Source organism: Oncorhynchus mykiss, chromosome 21 (assembly GCF_013265735.2).
Source record: "Oncorhynchus mykiss isolate Arlee chromosome 21, USDA_OmykA_1.1, whole genome shotgun sequence".
NCBI classification, from domain to species: Eukaryota; Metazoa; Chordata; class Actinopteri; order Salmoniformes; family Salmonidae; genus Oncorhynchus; species Oncorhynchus mykiss.
The window spans coordinates 17,172,612-17,195,495 of NC_048585.1; the positions used below are offsets into that span (position 1 = coordinate 17,172,612).

Consider the following 22,884-nt stretch of genomic DNA (forward strand, 5'->3'; position numbering starts at 1 on the left):
TGTTGTAGCCGGGCTGTGTTGAGAGAGAGACAGAAAGCGAAATGTCCAGGTTGATTGATGTGTCCCCGCGGCAACACTGTTGTTGTGCTGTGACCCTGGTCGATTGGGATGCGTGGCGGCCATTAGTGATTTAACACCACTCTGCCACACACACACAAGCATGCAGACACACACAAATGCACACACACATAGACATAGACATGGGTAGACACACACACACACACATACACACACAAAACACACACTTCCCCGAAACTAGACCTGACCAGGGTTTGTGTTACCGTGGTGATCCGTCCCACTCCTCTGTCTCCATCACGGCGACCTCGACCATCGCTGGGGTGACAGACACATTGCCGTGGAGATGGATTTGTTTACACGAAGCTTTGATTTGTTCTAGGTGTTTGGGTTTCATTAGGGCTCTAGGCCCCACCCCTGATGTGGCTGTTGAGGCTGATCAATGGTCCCCGGCCTAACTCTCTCTTCTGTCTCCCCGTTACTCTTTTTCTTCCTTCTGTCTTCCTATCCTTCTCTCTTCCTCTCCTCACACTCGCACTCTCTCTCTCTCTTTCTCTCCTCGCACTCTCTCTCTCGCTCTTTCTCCCTGTCTCTCTCTCTCACTCTCTCTCTCTTTCTCTCCTCGCACTCCCTCTCTCTCGCTCTTTCTCCCTGTCTCTCTCTCTCACTCTCTCTCTCGCTCTCTCCCTGTCTCTCTCTCTCTCTTCCTCTCCTCACACTCGCACTCTCTCTCTCTCTTTCTCTCCTCGCACTCTCTCTCTCTCGCTCTTTCTCCCTGTCTCTCTCTCTCACTCTCTCTCTCTTTCTCTCCTCGCACTCTCTCTCTCTCGCTCTTTCTCCCTGTCTCTCTCTCTCACTCTCTCTCTCTCTCTCTTCCTCACACTCTCTCTCTCGCTCTTTCTCCCTGTCTCTCTCTCTCTCTTCCTCTCTTCATGCTCACACTCTCTCTTTCTCTGTCTCTCTCTGTCTCTTTCCCATCTCTCCACATGGTTTTATGTTCTATAATCTCCATGTAACTACCATGTTCAAAGCACTATGTCCTCTGTGTCTGTGTTGGTACAGTGCATGGTGTGTCAGCTGCATCAGTGTGTATATTTCACAACACTGGTAGATCACACAGCTGTGCTAGTGTTGACTCCATGAGATCTGACATGTGGCCCATTTGCTGTATAGATGAAGTGGGTTGTTATTTAGCCTTTCTCATCTTTTTCCCTTCCTCTCTCATTCGTCCATTCTCGTTCTGTCTCTCTCTCACCTATACTATGAGGCAGCAGCATTACCCCATCTCTTTTTTTGTCCTCTCTCCCCTCTTTTTTCACGTTCTCCTCTCTCTCTCTCCCTCCCCCCACCTCTTTCTCGCCCCAAATCTCTCTCTCCCCACCTCTCTCCCTCCCCCCACTAGCACCCCTCTTCCCTTTCTCTTCCCTCCCCCACTCTCCCTCCCCCTCCTCTCTGAGCGTAGCTATGTTGGTTTGCTGCTGCTTTGGGCTGTGAATCATGGGCAACATCAGCTTGACATGCTGCCATCCCTGTGCCACTCTTTTGGGGAAAACACTGCATTTTTCAACCTAATTAGATAGAGAGAAGCCAAATAGCATTACTAGCTACTATAAAAAAAATCAGCTTTATCTCTCTGGCTCTCTTTGTATCTGTTGTCTCTCTCTCTCTCTCTCTCTCTCTCTCTCTCTCTCTCTCTCTCTCTCTCTCTCTCTCTCTCTCTCTCCAGTTGTCTCTCTCTCTCTCTCCAGTTGTCTCTCTCTCTCTCTCCAGTTCTCTCTTTCTCTCTCTCCAGTTGTCTCTTTCTCTCTCTCCAGTTCTCTCTTCTCTCTCTCCAGTTGTCTCTCTTTCTCTCTCTCCCGTTGTCTCTCTTTCTCTCTCTCCAGTTGTCTCTCTTTCTCTCTCTCCAGTTCTCTCTTCTCTCTCTCTAGTTGTCTCTTTCTCTCTCTCCAGTTCTCTCTTTCTCTCTCTCCAGTTCTCTCTTTCTCTCTCTCTCCAGTTCTCTCTTTCTCTCTCTCCAGTTCTCTCTTCTCTCTCTCCAGTTCTCTCTTTCTCTCTCTCCAGTTCTCTCTCTTTCTCTCTCTCCAGTTCTCTCTCTTTCTCTCTCTCCAGTTCTCTCTCTTTCTCTCTCTCCAGTTCTCTCTTTCTCTCTCTCTAGTTGTCTCTTTCTCTCTCTCCAGTTGTCTCTTTCTCTCTCTCCAGTTCTCTCTTCTCTCTCTCTAGTTGTCTCTTTCTCTCTCTCCAGTTCTCTCTTCTCTCTCTCCAGTTGTCTCTCTTTCTCTCTCTCCAGTTGTCTCTCTTTCTCTCTCTCCAGTTCTCTCTTCTCTCTCTCTAGTTGTCTCTTTCTCTCTCTCCAGTTGTCTCTTTCTCTCTCTCCAGTTCTCTCTTCTCTCTCTCTAGTTGTCTCTTTCTCCAGTTCTCTCTTTCTCTCTCTCCAGTTCTCTCTCTTTCTCTCTCTCTAGTTCTCTCTCTTTCTCTCTCTCCAGTTCTCTCTCGTTCTCTCTCTCCAGTTGTCTCTTTCTCTCTCTCCAGTTTTCTCTTCAGTTGTCTCTCTTTCTCTCCCGTTGTCTCTCTTTCTCTCTCTCCAGTTGTCTCTCTTTCTCTCTCTCCAGTTGTGTCTCTTTCTCTCTCTCTAGTTGTCTCTTTCTCTCTCTCTAGTTGTCTCTTTCTCTCTCTCCAGTTCTCTCTCCAGTTCTCTCTCCAGTTCTCTCTCTTTCTCTCTCTCCGGTTGTCTCTCTCTTTCTCTCTCTCCGGTTGTCTCTCTCTTTCTCTCTCTCCGGTTGTCTCTCTCTTTCTCTCTCTCTGGTCTCTCTCTCCCTCCCTTTCGGACGTCTCCCTCTCCCTCCCTCCCTCCCTCTTGGTAGTCTCTCTCTCTACAGTTCTCCTTTTAGAGTCAGTGTGCTCTCTCTCCCTCAGTAAAACAGCATGATTATTGTAAACTCATTTTATTAAAGTAATCCTACCAGGGAAGAGAACAATTGGCTATTTTAATGTTTTAGTTATTTTTCTTTGTAGTTTTTTCTCCAGATCTGAGTCACTGAATCCGTTTTAGCAATAGACTGCTGCTATTGGATACTTGTCATTGTCAACTATGGTTAAATAGATGTGCTGTGTATTACTGTGCTGTTATCTATGTAGCCATTAGGTGGTCTTGTAGTTGACGCCCTCCCTATCACCACAGTTTAACCTCTAACCCTAGAAAATCAATGATATAGGTGTCATCTTTGGCTGTGTACGTGTGTGTGTGTCCAGTGGCGAACCGTGACTATAGGACCAAAAATCTTCCAATATGTTCTATCAAACTCAAAAATCAAGAAAATATATGAAAACATAGCATCACCATTTTCGCCAGTAGAAGTGGGAGATTGTTTTGTAGCTCTCGCACGACTGTGTGGTCTAGAATGGATTAGAATGGCAGCCCACAGGCAGCAAAATGGCAGACCCTGGTTAAAAACGTGTTTTTATTTTATAGCGAAGTACACATTCAACACGTGGAGTCGTAAGTATTGTTCCTAGAGCTTCCGCATCGAGCCGTCTGTAAACAATGACAACATGAAAATGAACAAACCAGCTATTACTTCCCATTGCAAATCTATTTTTATCACATTTATCACACTAACTGGTGATCTAAAGTTGAAATGTGTGTGTGTGTGTGTGTGTGTGTGTGTGTGTGTGTGTGTGTGTGTGTGTGTGTGTGTGTGTGTGTGTGTGTGTGTGTGTGTGTGTGTGTGTGTGTGTGTGTGTGTGTGTGTGTGTGTGTGTGTGTGTGTGTGTGTGTGTGTGTGTGTGTGTGTGTGTGTGTGTGTGAGACTACTAACTCAGCAATCAGTGTTCCAGTAGTTCTCTGATGTGACAACTCTTCCCCCAGAGTTACATTAACGGTTCCAACATCCATTTTCCGACTTGCTCTTTATGTCACTAAATGTGATTTAATCAGTGGAGTCCTATTAGTTTTGGCCCTTTTATTTGGGTCTTACATTGTTTTATTCTGTAAAGACAAAAAGTGTCAGCCCCAGTCTGCAGCCCCGCCACTTGGTTTGTTATAAAGCTGAGGGATGGGGATTCAGCCAGAGGAGTTCTCCGTCCATCGCACAGACAGGAAGAAAGAAAAGTGTGATTGTGGTAAAGTACAGGAACTCAAGTCCATTTGTTCTCCCGATCTGGAATACCTCACCATCAAATGCCGATCGCATTACATCCTGAGATAATCTTCTTCTGTCATTGTCACGACCATGTATTTCCCCCCGAAGCCGACCCTCCGACGGCTCTATAGGAACTACGCATATCCTCAGGCCCAATTTATTGTGGCAGGGGACTATAATAAATGAAATCTGAGGAAAACACCAACGTTTTATCAACACATCTCCTGTGCTACTCACGGGATCGAGCTCTCCCCCTTCGACAAGACACTCCCCCGCTGTTGCAGGAATTTAATTCCTCTGTTTTAATTCCCAATTAAAATTAAACACTGTCAATTCATAAGAATTTGTATGACCCTTATTTTATAGAAATGGACAGAGCCCAGTCTTAAAGTCAAATAGCAGCCTTTATTCACGAGAGTACTGAACACGATACAGTTTACCACAGGTTATAAACTGAAAATGACGTCATTAGTTTCAGCACCAACCCGTGCCATCTCCGTTCCAGTACAAAGGCTGTATCTCAAGCCTTCCCACATCTGTCTCCCTACCAATTTAATATAATTTACGAGCCAAGGTCTTCTCGTGTAGATAAGCATTCTAGCCAGTCTGAAGATATCGTTCATTCATTTCTACCAAGGAACAGACAGTCATTGTTCTAACTCTTGACCACATTCACACACATTATATTCAGTACTTGGATCAAGAAAGAAAACTCATACATATACAGAATAGTATTCTGATTAGTACATATACAGTAACATAATAGTATTCAGATTAGTACATATACAGTAACATAATAGTATTCTGATTAGTCAGTCCTGATTGAAATGTATACATAATTAGTCATCATTGATAAAAATTCCCTTAACACCCGCCCTCCCTTTTGGCAAATCAGGTCATGCCTCCCCTCCTATAGGTAGAAACTTAAACAGGAAGTACCCATGGTAACGACTCTTGAACGTTGGTCTGACCAATCGGAATCTATGCTTCAAGACTAGGAAATGTTCTGCATTGCCTCTGAGAACAATATTGACGTATACACTGACTAGGTGACTAAGTTCATCAGGAAGTACAGAGAGGATGCTGTTCCCACTGTGATGATTAGAACTTATCCAAACCAAAAACCACCGATAGATGGCAAAACTGAAAGAGCAGACCACCATGGCAAGGCGACTGGGAAAATGGACATGTACAAACAGAACAGCTATGCCCTCCGTAAGGCAATCAAAGAGGCAAAACAACAGTACAGGGACAAAGTGGAGTCCCAATTTAACGGCTCAGACATGAGACGTATGTGGCAGGGACTCCAGACAATCTCGGATTATAAAGGAAAAGCCAGCCACGTTGGGACACTGACGCCGCGCTCCCGGACAAGATAAACACCTTCTTCGCCCTGTTTGAGCAAAACGCATAGCCACCGACGTGGGCCAACGGCACTCATGAGGACTGTGAGCTCTCGTTCTCCGTGGCTGACGTGAGTAAGACATTTAAGCGTGTTAACTGTCGCAAGGCTGCCGGCCACGGCGACATCCGAAGCCGTGTCCTCAGAGCATCTGCAGACCAGCTGCCTGAAGTGTTAATGCAACCGCTGTGTCAGATTTCAAAAAAACTTTACGGAAAAAGCATAATCTGAGAACGGCGCTCAGAGCCCAATCCAGCCAATGAAATATCCGCCATTTTGGAGTCAACAGAAGTTAGAAATATCACTATAAATATTCACTTACCTTTGATTATCTTCATCAGAAGGCACTCCCAGGAATCCCAATTTGACAATAAATGACTGATTTGTTCCATAAAGTCCATCATTTAGCCACTTGTTGTTCAGCCCAGTAATCCATCTTCATGAGGCGTGAGCACTTTGTCCAGACAAAAACTCGAAAAGTTCCGTTACATTCCGTAGAAACAAGTCAAATGATGTATGGAATCAATCGTTAGGATGTTTTTAACATAAATCATCAATAAGGTTCCAACCGGAGAATTTCATTGTCTGAAGAAAAGCACTGGAACGAGAGCAAACTCTGTCGGGAGACACCCTGCCAGACCACTGACTCAAAGAGCTCTCATGAGCCTCTCCTTTATAGTAGAATCCTCAAACCAGTTTCTAAAGACGGTTGACATCTAGTGGAAGCCATAGGAAGTGCAACCTCATCCATATCCCACTGTGAATTCAATAGGGACTGGGTTGAAATTCGACCAACCTCAGATTTCTCATTTCCTGACTTGCAGGCCGGATGTGGCCTGTAAACCAGGAAATGATTAATAAACTGTAATAGGGTATACTGTAGCTAGGTGCCTCAAAGAAAGGCCTTATTTAAGTGATAATGCACAAGAAGCCCGTGTGCTGGAGGATATAATGGCATGGGTGTTGTTAGGCCCTAGACAAACACCGGCTTTGAGGGTTTTATCACTTTTATACAAAGGGTTACCAAAATATTCAAATAATGATTTACATATTTTAATTTAACGTTTTAATTAATTTATTCATACTATTTATCCTTCCACAAGATATAGTCCCGACACAAATCTAGGGTTGCTACCCAAGCCGGCTGGTCTATCGGTTCGGTTGCCAGAGAATTTAGAACGACCCAGTCGTTCGTTCTAAATGTTCTATTGCCATGCTTTCTGGCAACGTTCTCATCCCTTGCTTGCTAGCTAGACAACTATGGATAACTTAGTCACGTCAAACAGTGCAGCCAGAATAACAACAAAGTAGCTGCATTTGTTTAAGGTGTTTTCTAGTGACATTTATTTGGATACATCCATAACAATGAGCTAATGATGCACGATTTCACCTGGCATAGAAAATGTGATCTCCTCAGGACTCTGATGTTCAGAGGAGCTAGCCAACAACACAGCTAGCAGAATCACTTCAAACTGAAGCTGGAAAGACTGCAAACTAGCTGCACTTTGTTTCGTTTGACCTGTTTTCTATTGATAGTTCTTTGTATATATCCAGAAAAATTATGCCAGCTGATTCATGATTTCGACTGACTGAGAAAAGCTGCCTGCCTGTCTGTCTCATCCCGACTCCTGACTCCCGACACGTTTGCTGCTATGTGACAGCTGGAGAATGAATTTGAATATTGAAACAGTGTTGCAAATGTCTGAGAGACCGACTAAATTTTATTCAAATCTCTACTGTTGTAGATGCTTTTAATAGTGGAGATCAAGTTTACAGATGGCATGGCTGGGCTGATGAGACGGTGGATTCAGATGGAACAGATGGAACAGAGTAAATTGGCTAAATCTATGACGTTAAAATGACTGTGGTAACTTATGGAATAGAAAACAGCTGGAATACGGTTTTAACCAATCACCATTCAGGATTAGACCCACCCATTATATAAGATACATGTATTGTATTGTCATAAATCATTTAATTTGGAAGGATGATAAGGTTCTTGGTAGAACCCTTCATAGAGGCTTCTAGGTAGAACCATATACAGGGGGTTCTTTGAAGAACCCTACATAAAGGGTTTTTAGATAGAACCTTCTACAAAGGCACCAAAAGAGTTGCCCAATGGGGACAAACCAAAGAACCCTGTATGGTTCTTCTTAGCACCTGTTTTTCTTAAAGTGTCGAATCAGTCAATTCAGTTGTAGTTTTAGCTTTAGAGTTTCCAACATTACGTTTTGGGCGGATACTAGCCAATCTTGATACAATGTGTTACCATATAGCATTGAAAATAGTCCCCTAACCAAGGGACAAAGAGTTTAAACATACCGTTGAAAAATAAAAATAATTTGTACACGGTAAAAACAGAAAAGTAAGAGAGGTAGTAAACACACTAAAGCTTACCTTTCAATTTGTCTGTCCATGTTAATCTCTCTACTCACCTGCTTGTTTATGGATAATATATATGTTCTTTCTGTGAGAAAGTAGACACAGTGTATAGGTAGTGAATAGATATTTCTGAAGAGCTGGAGAGAGTTTGGTACCGTACACAATACACTGTATACTTCAGTTTTATTTTGACAAGGTGATGTTGAAATGCAGTGACAATGAGTCATCAAAACCATAGAAACAGACGATTACAAACACCCCCATATAATATATTCCCCCTAAAAAAATGACATCCAATTCAATCATATTTCATAGAATAAGGCCGTCATAAATACCCATCACTATTCTAAAGCTCTGGTGCTGTGCTAGACTGAATACCCAGTGTATCACTATTCTAAAGCTCTGGTGCTGTGCTAGACTGAATACCAAGTGTATCACTATTCTAAAGCTCTGGTGCTGTGCTAGACTGAATACCAAGTGTATCACTATTCTAAAGCTCTGGTGCTGTGCTAGACTGAATACCAAGTGTATCACTATTCTAAAGCTCTGGTGCTGTGCTAGACTGAATACCAAGTGTATCACTATTCTAAAGCTCGGGTGCTGTGCTAGACTGAATACCAAGTGTATCACTATTCTAAAGCTCTGGTGCTGTGCTAGACTGAATACCAAGTGTATCACTATTCTAAAGCTCTGGTGCTGTGCTAGACTGAATACCAAGTGTATCACTATTCAACTGAATGTATTTATCCAGACATCCTGAATGTTACTCAGTGACCATTAAAGCTATTGAGGATCAACAGAGTATATGCATTGTATATATCTAAGTAAAACAAACAGATAGTGCTGATATTATCAGAATTAAAACAATGCAGCATTAAACATTTCGTCCCCCTCAATGATACCCCCCCCTTCCCCCGGCAAATTCAAACGAGACTATGCTGATATTATCAAAACATGTGCCAGTTATAGTGCCACCTTGTGGTCGATATGAATGTTCTTGCATATGTTGGGTCTTGTTGACAGTGTTTTCAACATGTGTACCAAATTTGTTACAATAGAAATATCTGTGACTGATTTGTGTTTCGGACCACATGAAAGTTTATTGGCCATTACGGCCATGTTGTTTTAGGTACTAGTCTGGAATATATTGCGTTGAGAGACGTTTGTCCATACATGCCGCATATCAAGTTTCTTGCTGATCGGTCATTCAGTGCCAGAGGAGAAGCGTTTGAAGTGTTTTTCACCAAATTCTAAATGGTGGAATATCCATCGTGGTGGACCTTATGGATCCCTGCTGAAAATTTGTTCCTTCTGAAGAGGAGGACTGATGTCCTGAATTTCATGACTATTGGACAAACTGGGTGAGGGGCGTGACCTTTCAAAATGTGCATTTTCAATTTAAATATTCTCCCTGTGTTTTATGAAAGACTGAACTCTAATTGAGGTACTAATTTTACAGTTCAGTTAATAAACTACAGTGAAATATTCTCCATGTGTTTTATGAAAGACTGAACTCTAATTGAGGTACTAATTTTACAGGTCAGTTAATAAACTACAGTGAAATATTCTCCCTGGTGTTTTATGAAAGACTGAACTCTAATTGAGGTACTAATTTTACAGGTCAGTTAATAAACTACAGTGAAATATTCTCCCTGTGTTTTATGAAAGACTGAACTCTAATTGAGGTACTAATTTTACAGGTCAGTTAATAAACTACAGTGAAATATTCTCCATGTGTTTTATGAAAGACTGAACTCTAATTGAGGTACTACTTTTACAGGTCAGTTAATAAACTACAGTGAAATATTCTCCCTGTGTTTTATGAAAGACTGAACTCTAATTGAGGTACTAATTTTACAGGTCAGTTAATAAACTACAGTGAAATATTCTCCCTGGTGTTTTATGAAAGACTGAACTCTAATTGAGGTACTAATTTTACAGGTCAGTTAATAAACTACAGTGAAATATTCTCCCTGGTGTTTTATGAAAGACTGAACTCTAATTGAGGTACTAATTTTACAGGTCAGTTAATAAACTACAGTGAAATATTCTCCCTGTGTTTTATGAAAGACTGAACTCTAATTGAGGTACTAATTTTACAGGTCAGTTAATAAACTACAGTGAAATATTCTCCCTGTGTTTTATGAAAGACTGAACTCTAATTGAGGTACTAATTTTACAGGTCAGTTAATAAACTACAGTGAAATATTCTCCCTGGTGTTTTATGAAAGACTGAACTCTAATTGAGGTACTAATTTTACAGGTCAGTTAATAAACTACAGTGAAATATTCTCCCTGTGTTTTATGAAAGACTGAACTCTAATTGAGGTACTAATTTTACAGGTCAGTTTCAGGTCAATTTCAGGTTCAAACTCAGTCTGTGTGATTGACAGGAGAGATGATTAGAGGAGTAGAGTTTTTACCACCATCATTGAGCAAAGGGCTGAAGTATGGATATAGTTTCTCAGTGAAGGTGTAGCCAGTGAAAGAGTAGATATGAGACCTGGCCTCCACATCATAAAATGAGACCTGACCCTCCTCATAATCCACAAACACCCCCACCTTCTGGGGCTTCTCTCTCATGCAGAGGTGGACACGGGTCGGGGCACAAGCTATGTACTTACTCCCATCCCTCAGGATCACTGCCCAGCGTCCATTATCAGGGCTTAATGCGACAGTCCCCTTTCTGTTGATAGACTCTCTGGCCACTCCTAAATTCCACTCAGTCTTCCCTGTAACAGTTACCTCATAGTAGAATCTCCCTGAGGAGAAGCCTTTCTTTCCCAAGACATTAACGGCAGAATCAAACCTCTTTGGGTTATCAGGGAGCTTCTGTTTTTTTTCTCCAGTTCTCACTTCTTTCCCATTCTTAGACAGAATGAGCCAGGGGCTTGCTGTATCAGGGTCCAGAATAACATCCACTGCATACTGCTGAATCCTCTTCAGCTCATCATCAAACAACCTCTTCATCTCACTCATGACTGTCTCTTCTAGCTGACACACGGCTCTGCTCACAATCCCCACATACAGATCACTGTCCTTGGTGAGTGGAGGGCTGCACAGGGATGGGAAGCTCTGGAGGAGGTTTAGATCATCCTCAGTGTGTGAGAGCTGCTCCAGCTCAGTGCTTCTTATCTTTAGCTCAGTGGTTTCCTGCTCCAGCTCTTTAATGAGTTCTTCAGCCTTCCTCGGTGACTACAGTACATCCAGACAGATAGAGCACAGGAATTGCTCTTCATACAGGAGACTACTGGAGGTGACCATATCTAGACAGAGAATGAAAAATCAAACCGTAAAAACCCCATCAAGAATCAGTCAACTAAATTGTAGTTTAAGCTTTCGAGTTTCCAACATTGCGTTATGGAGAGATACTAGCCATTTTAGACGTGTTACCATATAACATAGAAAATAGTACTTCAACTAAAGAATAAAGAGTTTTAATATACTCTTGGAAAATAAAAATAATTTACTCACATCAAACATGGTTGAACTTAATCTTAATTTATGTTAATCTCTCTACTCACCTGCATGCGTTTGTGGGTAATATCTTTGTATTTTCTGTGAGATAGTAGACTGTGTATTTAATAGATATTTCTGAAGAGCTGGGGAGAGTTTATTCCGTACTCAATACACTGTATACTTAAGTTTCATTTCAGGAAAGTGACATTGTAATGCTCCTCCCAATCCACTTCAGCAAAGTGATGTTGAAATGGTCCTTCCCTCTTCCTGGAACAGTTAACTCCCTACATGGCTAAACTCTCTCAGATGCCAGTTTTCCATTGCCTGTAGGTTAGGAATTTTATAGCATAGATATTTTATTTAGATTTATGCCAATAATACATTATTTAAGTTAAGGTGACTGTCCACTGTCATGTTTCTCTTCATCATTTTCATCATTCACTCACTAATTCTTTGCCTTTATCTTCACAATGAGTGTTATGTTATTATCAGTTCAGAAAGGCAGACTGACAAGGTACATGTACATTTATTTTTTTGTATTTGTTTTTTTTTTGAGAATTATATACAATGATGAGTCAGAAACAAACCATTCATTACACACAACCCAATATCACATATATTTCCCCACAGTTACATTAGTCTACTATTCCAAACTGATGTCATAAATAGCCATCACTATTCTAAAGCTCTGGGACTGTACCTGACCAAATACCAATTCTATCCCTTTCAACTGGATTTGAAAAATCCTCAATGTTACTCAGTGTTCATTACAGCTAATGAGGATCAACAGAGATATACAGTGTGCATAATACCTACACTCTTAGAAAAAAGGATTCCTAAAAAGGTTCTTTACGGAGGGATAGGGTTCTACCAATAACTCTTTTGATCTGAAGAACCCTTTTTGGAAGACAATGGTTATTTGATGATTCTTTGGAAGGCAAAACGGATTCTTTGGAAAGCAAGAAGCGTTCTACATAGAACCATATATAATATTTCCCAGCATGCTCTATTGCAGGAAGATTTTCAGAATTGTTTGTTTTACTGTAATACTGCATAATGTGACTATCAGGCCTGAAGTGGCCTGTAAACCAGGAGATTCCTAACACCAATGTGTTATGGCATAACTAGGCCCTCAGACAAAGGCCTTATGATACATGCAATGCATTGTCATAAATAATTACATTTTAAAGACTAATAAGGCTGGTTGAACCATTCAGAGTGTCCTAAGAAGAACCCTCCAAAGATAAAAGGTTTCTTTTTTAAAAAAAAGGTGCAGCCAGTGAAGGAGTAGATATGAGACCTGGCCTCCACATCATAAAAGGAGACCAGCCCCTCCTCATAATCCACAAACACACCCACCTTCTGGGGCTTCTCTCTAAGGGAGAGGGGGGTAAAGATGGGGGATCAAGCTGCGTACTTACTTCTATCGGTCAGGACCACAGCCCAGCATCCACTATCAGGGGACAGTGTGATATTCCCTTTCCTGTTTATAGACTCTCTTATAGAATCCCTCCTTTCCCAAGACAATAAGGACAGGATCAAACCTCTTTAGGTTATTAGGGAGATTCTGTCGTGTGTCTCCATATGTTACTTCTTTCCGATCCTCAGACAGGATGAGTTCACTTTGTGCTGTATCAGGGTCCAGAGACACATCCACTGCATACTGCTGAATCCTCTTCAGTTTGTTTCAGGCAGCTTCTCAATCTCTTTATTCAGTGTCTCCCCCAACTGACACACCGCTCTCCTCAAACTCATCACACCGAGATCACTGTGAACACTGATCTCAGACCAGTCCTTGGTGGGTGGAGGGGTGCATAAGGATGGAAAGCTCTGGACTAGATGGAGGTGATCCTCAGTGTGTGAGACCTGCTCCAGGTCAGTGCTTCTCCTCTTTAGCTCAGTGATTTCCTGCTCCAGCTCTTGAATGTGTTCTTCAGCCTGCCTCTCTGCTGCTTTATGCTTCTTCTCAATCACTGGCATAATGGGACTTGCAGGCCTGATGTGGCCTGTAAACCAGGATATTCCTAACACCACTGTGTTAGGGTATAACTAGGGCCTCAATGAAAGGCCTTATTGTATATGTTATGTCTCGTATTGGCTCCCGAGTGGCGCAGTGGTCTAAGGCACAGCATTTCAGTGTTAGAGGTGTAACTAAAGACACCCTGGGTCGAATCCAGGAGTCCCGTAGGGCGACTCACAATTGGCCCAGCGTTGTCCGGGTTTGGCCAGTGTAGGCCGTCATTGTAAATAAGAATTGGTTCTTAACTGAATTGCAGAGTTAAATAAAGGTTCAATCATTAAAAAAAGAAAATTCAACTACATTTTAAAGGCTAATAAGGCTGGAGGGTTCTAATCGTTCATAGAGGGTTTAGTTTTAAATTCAACTACATTTTAAAGGCTAATAAGGCTGGAGGGTTCTAATCGTTCATAGACGGTTTAGTTTTAAATTCAACTACATTCTAAAGGCTAATAAGGCTGGAGGGTTCTAATCGTTCATAGAGGGTTTAGTTTTAAATTCAACTACATTCTAAAGGCTAATAAGACTGGAGGGTTCTAATCGTTTATAGAGGGTTTAGTTTTAAATTCAACTACATTTTAAAGGCTAATAAGGCTGGAGGGTTCTAATCGTTCATAGAGGGTTTAGTTTTAAATTCAACTACATTTTAAAGGCTAATAAGACTGGAGGGTTCTAATCGTTTATAGAGGGTTTAGTTTTAAATTCAACTACATTCTAAAGGCTAATAAGGCTGGAGGGTTCTAATCGTTCATAGAGGGTTTAGTTTTAAATTCAACTACATTTTAAAGGCTAATAAGGCTGGAGGGTTCTAATCGTTCATAGAGGGTTTAGTTTTAAATTCAACTACATTTTAAAGGCTAATAAGGCTGGAGGGTTCTAATCGTTCATAGAGGGTTTAGTTTTAAATTCAACTACATTCTAAAGGCTAATAAGGCTGGAGGGTTCTAATCGTTTATAGAGGGTTTAGTTTTAAATTCAACTACATTTTAAAGGCTAATAAGGCTGGAGGGTTCTAATCGTTCATAGAGGGTTTAGTTTTAAATTCAACTACATTTTAAAGGCTAATAAGACTGGAGGGTTCTAATCGTTTATAGAGGGTTTTAGTTTTAAATTCAACTACATTTTAAAGGCTAATAAGGCTGGAGGGTTCTAATCGTTCATAGAGGGTTTAGTTTTAAATTCAACTACATTTTAAAGGCTAATAAGGCTGGAGGGTTCTAATCGTTCATAGAGGGTTTTAGTCGTAACCCTCCAAAGATAAAAAGGGTCACGGTAGAAGTCTTCATAGACAGTTCAAGCAAGAACCTTTAGCTGATCATTTTTTGAGGGGTACAACCCTTCCTAGAGGGTTCTAGGTAGAACCATATACAGGCAGTTAACTTATGGAGACAAGCCAAAGAAGCCTGTATGGTTCTACTTAGCACCTTTTTTTTCTAAGATTGTATAATCAGTTGTAGTTTTAGCTTTAGAGTTTCCAACATGACGTTTTGGCCGGATACTAGCCAATCTTGATACAATGTGTTACCATATAGCATTGAAAATAGTCTCCTAACCAAGGGACAAAGAGTTTAAACATACCGTTGAAAAATAAAAAGGATTTGCACACAGTAAAAACAAAAAAGTAAAAGAGGTAGTAAACACACTAAAGCTTACCTTTCAATTTGTCTGTCCATGTTAATCTCTCTACTCACCTGCTTGTTTATGGATAATATCTCTGTCCTTTCTGTGAGAAAGATATAGATATATCTGAAGAGCTGGAGAAAGTTTGGTACTGTACACAATACACTGTGTACTTCAGTTTCATTTCAGCTTAGTGGCAGTGCAATGCTCCTCCCCATCCACATTTCTTCCCCATCCACTGTTCCTCATGGAAGTTAACCCATTACATTGCTGAACTCTCAGATGACAGTTCTCCATTGTTTGTAGAGTATGATTTTTTTTTTTTTTGTGTGTGTGTGTGTGTGTGTGTGTGCGCGCACACTAAAAATTCATACTCTACAGACAATGGAGAACTGGCATCTGAGAGTTAAACAATGTAATGGGTTAGCTGTAGTTTTAGTTTTAGCATTAGAGTTGCCATCATTGCGTTAATGGCAGATACTAGCCAATCTTGATACATGGCGTTACCAAATAACATAGAAAATAATCCTATTACAAAAGGATAAAAAGTTTAGCATACAATAAACACGGTAAAGTTCATCTTCAACATAACTATCAATGTTCATCTCTCTACTCACCTTTATGTGTTTGTGGTAATTTATTATCTTTGTCCTTTCTGTGAGATAGTAGACTCAGTGTGTACGTATTTAATAGATATTTATGAATAACCTGAGAGTGTGGTACCGTACCCAATACACTGTATACAGTACTTTAGTTTAATTTCTGCAAAGAATGTTGAAATGCTTCTCCCCATCCAATACAGCTAAGCACCTTGTTCTTCCTGGAGCAGTTAAGCCAGGACCACTGTTTTCCCACGTGGACAGATTTTGATGGGAGTGAAACCTCTCGCTTTGGCTCTCTCTCTCTGGGAATACTCATCTATTGGGTCAATAGGATTTCTGTACATAATTTTGAGTTAAATCATGTTGTTATGTGTCTTGTATACCAATCCGTCACCTCAAAGGAAGTCCCCTTAGAAAATGAGTTGTTTAAGTCAAATGATCAAAAACAGTTGTAAATATCACAGAGTGGGCCTTTAACTCTGTTATGTGAATAATAATGTGTGTGTATGCGTATGTGTTTGTCTATCCCACAGCCACCATTGTGCTGAATGAGCTGAACTGGACAGACGCATTAGAGGCCGTGTTTAGAAAGAACAAGGAAGAGGATCCTACTCTACTGTGGCAGGTGTTTGGCAGCGCCACCGGATTGGCTCGCTACTTCCCAGGTGAGTAGCCAGCCAGCCAATTGGCTTACGCCCTCAGCCCATGACCTTAAAGTGGCTATTGATGGAGACGTAATGCGCTGGGCCACTTTGTCACGTTGTATTTACTCAGCACTCACACACACTGAAAAAATACACAGAAAGAGAGAGAAAGTTCACTCTCTCACTCTCACACACTCACACACACACACACACACACACACACACACACACAATAGAGCACTCTCTCACACACACGCGGAGGTTGGGAAAACAGTGAGTCACGGCGATCCCTGTGTTTGTCACCAAGGCCTGGGTAGCTATGGGCTTGTGACACAGGGACGGGGACAGAGACGGGGACAAGGACACGGGGACAGCCATCAATAGCCTCCTTATGCCCTACCTCTGACATGACCGACCTGAAAAGCACTTTGTGAAAATTGTTAATGTAGAACGTTTTTTAAAAATATACAGTACCAGTCAAAAGTTTGGACATCTACTCATTCAAGAGTTCATCTGATGCAGCACTCCATCACTCTCCTTGGTCAAATATCCCTTACACAGCCTGGAGGTGTGTTCCAGGTCATTGGCCAGTCCTCTTCTGGCTGTGCCGGGTGGAGATTATAACAGACCAAGATGTTCAAATGTTCATAGATGACCAGCATGGTCAAATAATAATAATCACAGTTGTTGTCGAGGGTGCAACAGGTCAGCACCTCAGGAGTAAATGTCAGCTGGCTTTTCATAGCCGATCATTCAGAGTATCTCTACCGCTCTTGCTGTCTCTAGAGAGTTGAAAACAGCAGGTCTGAGACAGGTAACACGTCCGGTGAACAGGTCAGGATTCCATAGCCGCAGTCAGAGCAATTGAAACTGGAGCAGCAGCACAGCCAGGTGGACTGGGGACAACAAGGAGTCATCAGGCCAGGTAGTCCTGAGGCATGGTCCTAGGGCTCAGGTCCTCCGAGAGAGAGAAAGAAAGAAAAAAATAAAGAAGGAAAGAGAGAGAGAAAGAGAATTAGAGAGAGCATACTTAAATTCACACAGAACACCGGATAAGACAGGAGAAATACTCCAGATATAACAGACTGGCCCCCCGACTCATAAATACTGGAGGCTGAGACAGGAGGGGACAGGAGACACTGTGGCCCCACCCGACGATACCCCCGGACAGGGCCAAACTGGCAGGATATAAACCCACCCACTTTGCCAAAGCACAGCCCCCACACCACTAGCGGGATATCTTCAACCAGCAACTTACCATCCTGAGACAAGGCCGAGTATAGCCCACAAAGATCTCCGCCACGGCACAACCCAAGGGGGAGCGCCAACCCGGACAGAAAGATCACGTCAGTGACTCAAACCACTCAAGTGACGCACCCCTCCTAGGGACGGCATGGAAGATCACCAGTAAGCCAGTGACTCAGCCCCTGTAATGGGGTTAGAGGCAGAGAATCCCAGGGGAGAGAGGGGAACCGGCCAGGCAGAGACAACAAGGGCGGTTCGTTGCTCCAGTGCCTTTCCGTTCACCTTCACACTCCTGGGCCAGACTACACTCAATCATAGGACCTACTGAAGAGATGAGTCTTCAATAAAGACTAAAAGGTTGAGACCGATTTTGCGTCACTCACATGGGTAGGCAGACCATTCCATAAAAATGGAGCTCTATAGGAGAAAGCCACAGTAAGGTGTCCTGCGTCTTGTGACCGTACCGTACGTGTAGGTATGTATGGCAGGACCAAATCGCAAAGGTAGGTAGGAGCAAGCCCATGTAATGCTTTGTAGGTTAGCAGTAGAACCTTGAAATCAACCCGGGCCTTAACAGGAAGCCAGTGTAGGGAGGCTAGCACTGGAGTAATATGATCAAATATTTTGGTTCTAGTCAGGATTCTAGCAGCCGTGTTTAGCACTAACTGAAGTAAGATCTTAACCAGGCTACAACTTGTCCGTGTAGACTAATGTGGGTTTCCAATGTGGGTTTCCTCTCCAAAAGAATGTGGTGATCGATGGTATCAAAAGCAGCACTAAGGTCTAGGAGCACGAGGACAGATGCAGAGCCTTGGTCTGACGACATTAAAAGGTCATTTACCACCTTCACGAGTGCAGTCTCAGTGCTATGGTGGGGTCTAAAACCAGACTGAAGCGTTTCGTATACATTGTTAGTCTTCAGGAAGGCAGTGAGTTTCTGCGCAACAGTTTTTACTAAACTTTTTGAGAGGAATGGGAGATTTGACGGTTGGAACCAAAAATCTCAAATTTGGACTCCTCAGACCAAAGGACATATTTCCACCAGTCTCATGTCCATTGCTTGTGTTTCTTGGCCCAAGCAAGTCTCTTCTTATTATTGGTGTCCTTTAGTAGTGGTTTCTTTGCAACAATTCGATCATGAAGGCCTGATTCATGCAATCTCCTCTGAAAAGTTCATGTTGAGATGTGTCTGTTACTTGAACTCTGTGGAGCATTTATTTGGGCTGAAATATAAGGTGCAGTTAACTCTAATGAACTTATCCTCTGCAGCAGAGGTAACTCTGGGTCTTCCTTTCCTGTGGCGTTCCTTATAAGAGCCAGTTTCATCATAGCGCTTGATGGTTTTTGCGACTGCACTTGAAGAAACTTTAACAATTCATGACATTTTCCGCATTGACTGACCTTCATATCTTAAATGAATGATGGACTGTCACTTCTCTTTGCTTATTTGAGCTGTTCTTGCCATAATATGAACTTGGTCTTTTACCAAATAAGGCTATCTTCTCTATACCACCCCTACCTTGTCACAACACAACTGATTGGCTCAAACACATTAAGAAGGAAAGACATTCCACAAATTAACTTTTAACTGTTAATTGAAATGCATTCCAGGTGACTACCTCATGAAGATGGCTGAGAGAATGCCAAGAGTGTGCAAAGCTGTCATCAAGGCAAACGGTGGCTACTTTGAAGAATCTAAAATATAAAATATATTTTGACTTGTTTAGCACTTTTTTTGGTTACTACATGATTCCATATGTGTTATTTGATAGTGCTGATGTCTTCACTATTATTCTACAATGTAGAAAATAGTACAAATAAAGAAAAACCCTTGAGTAGGTGTGTCCAAACTTTTGACTGGTACTGTATTTCAGATTTGTTGAATATAATAACATCAGCTGAAACGGTATTAAGTGTGTGCTAAAGCAATCTATTCACTCTTTATGGTAGTAAGTTAAACTGGGATTCAAGTAAGTTTAAGTTGAGAATAAAGAAGAAACCTGCACACTGCTCTTGCTAGTATCACTGCTGTTATTAAGCTTTATGTGTCAGCCTTAAGGCCTTCGTCAGAGCTTTTGTGGGTGTTTTTCATTTGCACCCTTAGGTAGACATGGCTCCACCCACATCTGTTCAATGCAGCGAATGGTGTTGAAGTCAAGGAAAATGAAACGTGTTACCAAATATAACAATGTGCATTTCAGAAGCATTCTATTAAAATGTGTACATAAAACCTATTCAACACGTCTGTAAAACCACATTTATAATACAAGTGAGTTGGATATACGATGCAGTGTTTAAAGTCAAACTGTTATGATGTAACATTCAGCTGGTTAGTAGTCTCTGTCTGGACTCAAATGAAGCATTATGCTTTTACTGTGAAGTGTGTTGTCTTTTCAAATGCACTTCAAATAAAGCTTGATTTGATTTAAATTATCTTTGTTCCCAGCATCCCCTTGGATGGACTCGCGAAAAACGCCCAATAAGATTGACCTCTACGACGTCCGGCGGCGACCGTGGTGAGTGGAGGCATTGAGTCGCCGCCTGTCTCGTTTGTCTCCTCGTTCTCCAACTCTCCAAGTGTTTCTCAGAACGAACATTACCTGCCCTGCTTGAACCTAGCTTTTTGGTCCCCATATTAAACACTGTTTAAGAAACACACACAAATATGTACACACACACACACACACACACACACACACACTAAGATGCATAACCCTGTTACTTTACAATTGACATTTAAAAGTCAGCCTGCTTTTGACAATGTTTTTTTTCTGTTGGTCTATTTGGTAGAATCATTAGACACGAGGTAAACGTCTCACGTGGTTTTTCACCACTGTATTTATTTGCCTGTTTGTTTACCAGGTACATTCAGGGGGCGGCGTCTCCTAAGGACATGCTGATCCTAGTGGATGCGTGAGTGACTCTCTTTTTGTGATTCATATTTACAGTCAGAATCCATTTCATGACCAGTCATAAAAACAAGTTCTGACTTCCCCCCCCACCCCCCCCACCAGCCTGTAATGAGCTTAGAGCTGCATCAGCACTCTCATAACTTGGAGAGACTGAGGAAATAGAATACGTCATGAACTATAGCGAAACCATCATTTGTTTTGCTGTGAATGTACACTACCGTTCAAAAGTTTGGGGTCACTTAGAAATGTCCTTGTTTTTGAAAGAAAAGCCATTTTTTTGTCCATTAAATTAACATCAAATTGATCAGAAATGCAATGTAGACAATGTTAATGTTGTAATATATTTTTATGTTTTGAATTCTTTTAAATGGAATATCTACATAGGCATACAGAGGCCCATTATCAGCAACCATCACTCCTGTGTTCCAACGGCACGTTGTGTTAGCTAATCCAAGTTTATCATTTTAAAAGGCTGAATGATCATTATAAAACCCTTTTGCAATTATTTTAGCACAGCTGAAAACTGTTGTGCTGATTAAAGATGCAATAAAACTGTCCTTCTTTAGACTAGTTGAGTATATGAAGCATCAGCATTTGTGGGTTTGTTTACAGGCTCAAAATGGCCAGAAACAAATAACCTTTCTTCTGAAACTCGTCAGTCTATTCTTTTTCTGAGAAATGAAGGCTATTCCATGAGAGAAATTGCCAAGAAACTGAAAATTCGTACAACGCTGTGTACTACTCCCTTCACAGAACAGCGCAATCTGGATCCAACCAGAATAGAAAGAGGAGTGGGAGGCACAACTGAGCAAGAGGACAAGTATATTAGATTGTCTAGTTTGGGAAACAGACGCCTCACAAGTCCTCATTGGCAGATTCATTAAAAAGTACTCGCAAAACACCAGTCTCCACGTCAACAGTGACGAGGCGACTCCGGGATGCTGGCCTTCTAGTTCTTTCAAAACAGTTTCTAAGTGATCCCAAACTTTTGAACTGTAGTTTACACCTAAGAATTCTCAACCACAATTACACTTTTGTTTAAATGTTTATATTTTAGTAATCTTATACAAAGTGGATTACAGTCAGTGGTTAGTATTACACAGACCTTACACATAGGGTCTAAGACCCTGGTTCGATTCCAGGCTTTATCACAACCGGCCGTGATTGGGAGTCCCATAGGGCAGCACACAATTGGCCCAGTGTCATCCGGGTTTGGCCGGGGTAGGCCGTCGTTGTAAATAAGAATTTGTTCTTAACTGACTTGCCTAGTTATAATATAAAGGTTAAATACAATTTTTTAAAGAAATGAAACAACATCGGATCAAGCTAATAAGTACACCATTTTCATTGTTTTGGACAAAAAAATTAAACAATACAACAATAGGAATTGTCTGTTGAAAAATGGGGAAATCCTGTAGGTGTCGTAATGGTGTGCCAACATTTAGGAACTCACTTATTCGTTTTCATGTAAAACTAAAGTGACAGTGGTTGTGTAAGTGCTGCTACTACCTGTAGCCTGCTTTACACACCTGGTACAAGGCAATTACAAGAGTCCCTATAAACTCCCAAAATACTCCCTGGGTATATGGCTATTTAATGTAAAGTACATCAGAAATCACGTGGAAACTTGGAAACGTAGAGCAAGACAGCCAGACTACTTTCTCTTAAAGCTGAAAGATGTCACTTTTGGGGGGACCCAACCCAGATTCACATAGAGTTATTGATTTGTCATTCTCATTGAAAGCAAGTCTAAGAAGCGGTACATCAACTTCAAACAGTAGAAAATACAATATTTTTGGTAATGGAAAAGATATTTCACAGCGGTTTAGATGGTATAATGATTCTCTACACTATAGTTGCTTGTTTTGTCACCTAAATAGAAATTAGGCCAACTATTACAATTTTAACAACCAGGAAATGGGGGAGCGATTTCTGCATAGTGCATCTTTAATCAAACCACTATATGCTATTGTATCAACTACACACTAGGCTATCAATGTCATGGTTATCTAGTTCATCAGCAAATCCCTGCTGTATACTGTACATAACATACATAACGGTATCATCTTATTATGTGCTAATGAGAATTGCCTGGGGAGTTTTTTGGTTGTCATGGAACTGAAACGATTTGTCTATACTAGATGGGTAAAGCCCCTGCCACCGCGACGCACCCTGATTAATCGGCTGTGCCTGGAATGGAAAGGCTGGCACCGCGCCAGCACCTAAATGAGACCAATAAAAAATATATACATGAAAAATCAATTTCGCCCCCCCTTTGCTCTTGACGCGAGGTAGATAATTGGCGGGCCTGATTGACAGGCTATTTCAACATCAAAGCCGTGCTGCTGCCGTGGTGGGGATGCCGAGCAGAAGGAGTATAAAAGAAACAACCCTTCACTCCTCCTTTTTTCCATTCTGTGCATTTTGTCTTTACCTGCAACCAATTA

General features: G+C 41.6%; 2 protein-coding genes across 6 annotated transcripts in view; one reads left to right on the plus strand and one right to left on the minus strand.

Annotated features, from left to right (window-relative positions):
• The window catches only part of LOC110499865 (voltage-dependent calcium channel subunit alpha-2/delta-1), a 158,324-nt gene that overhangs the window by 83,643 nt on the left and 51,797 nt on the right, over positions 1-22,884 (plus strand). For all 4 annotated transcript variants that reach the window (XM_036957129.1, XM_036957130.1, XM_036957131.1 and 1 more), the window contains exons 7-9: positions 16,170-16,301; positions 19,972-20,041; positions 20,388-20,438. In XM_036957129.1, the coding sequence (XP_036813024.1) occupies positions 16,170-16,301; positions 19,972-20,041; positions 20,388-20,438 (253 nt within the window). The remainder of the gene's footprint in view (positions 1-16,169; positions 16,302-19,971; positions 20,042-20,387; positions 20,439-22,884) is intronic.
• On the minus strand, positions 8,835-15,345 carry LOC110499869 (pyrin-like). 2 transcript variants are annotated; one of them, XM_036957133.1, is made up of 2 exons: positions 15,068-15,345; positions 8,835-11,204 (listed from the first exon to the last, which is right to left on the minus strand). In XM_036957133.1, the coding sequence occupies exon 2, from the start codon at positions 10,915-10,917 to the stop codon at positions 10,312-10,314; it is 606 nt and encodes a 201-aa protein (XP_036813028.1). In that variant the 5' UTR covers positions 10,918-11,204; positions 15,068-15,345; the 3' UTR covers positions 8,835-10,311. The 2 variants fall into 2 exon arrangements, with proteins under 2 accessions (XP_036813028.1, XP_021432603.1); XM_021576928.2 differs by lacking the exon at positions 15,068-15,345 and adding an exon at positions 11,463-11,647.

Bases quoted from the DNA above. Each gene is read 5' to 3' on its own strand.
- LOC110499869 (XM_036957133.1), bottom strand. From the start codon at position 10,917: ATGAGTGAGATGAAGAGGTTGTTTGATGATGAGCTGAAGAGGATTCAG.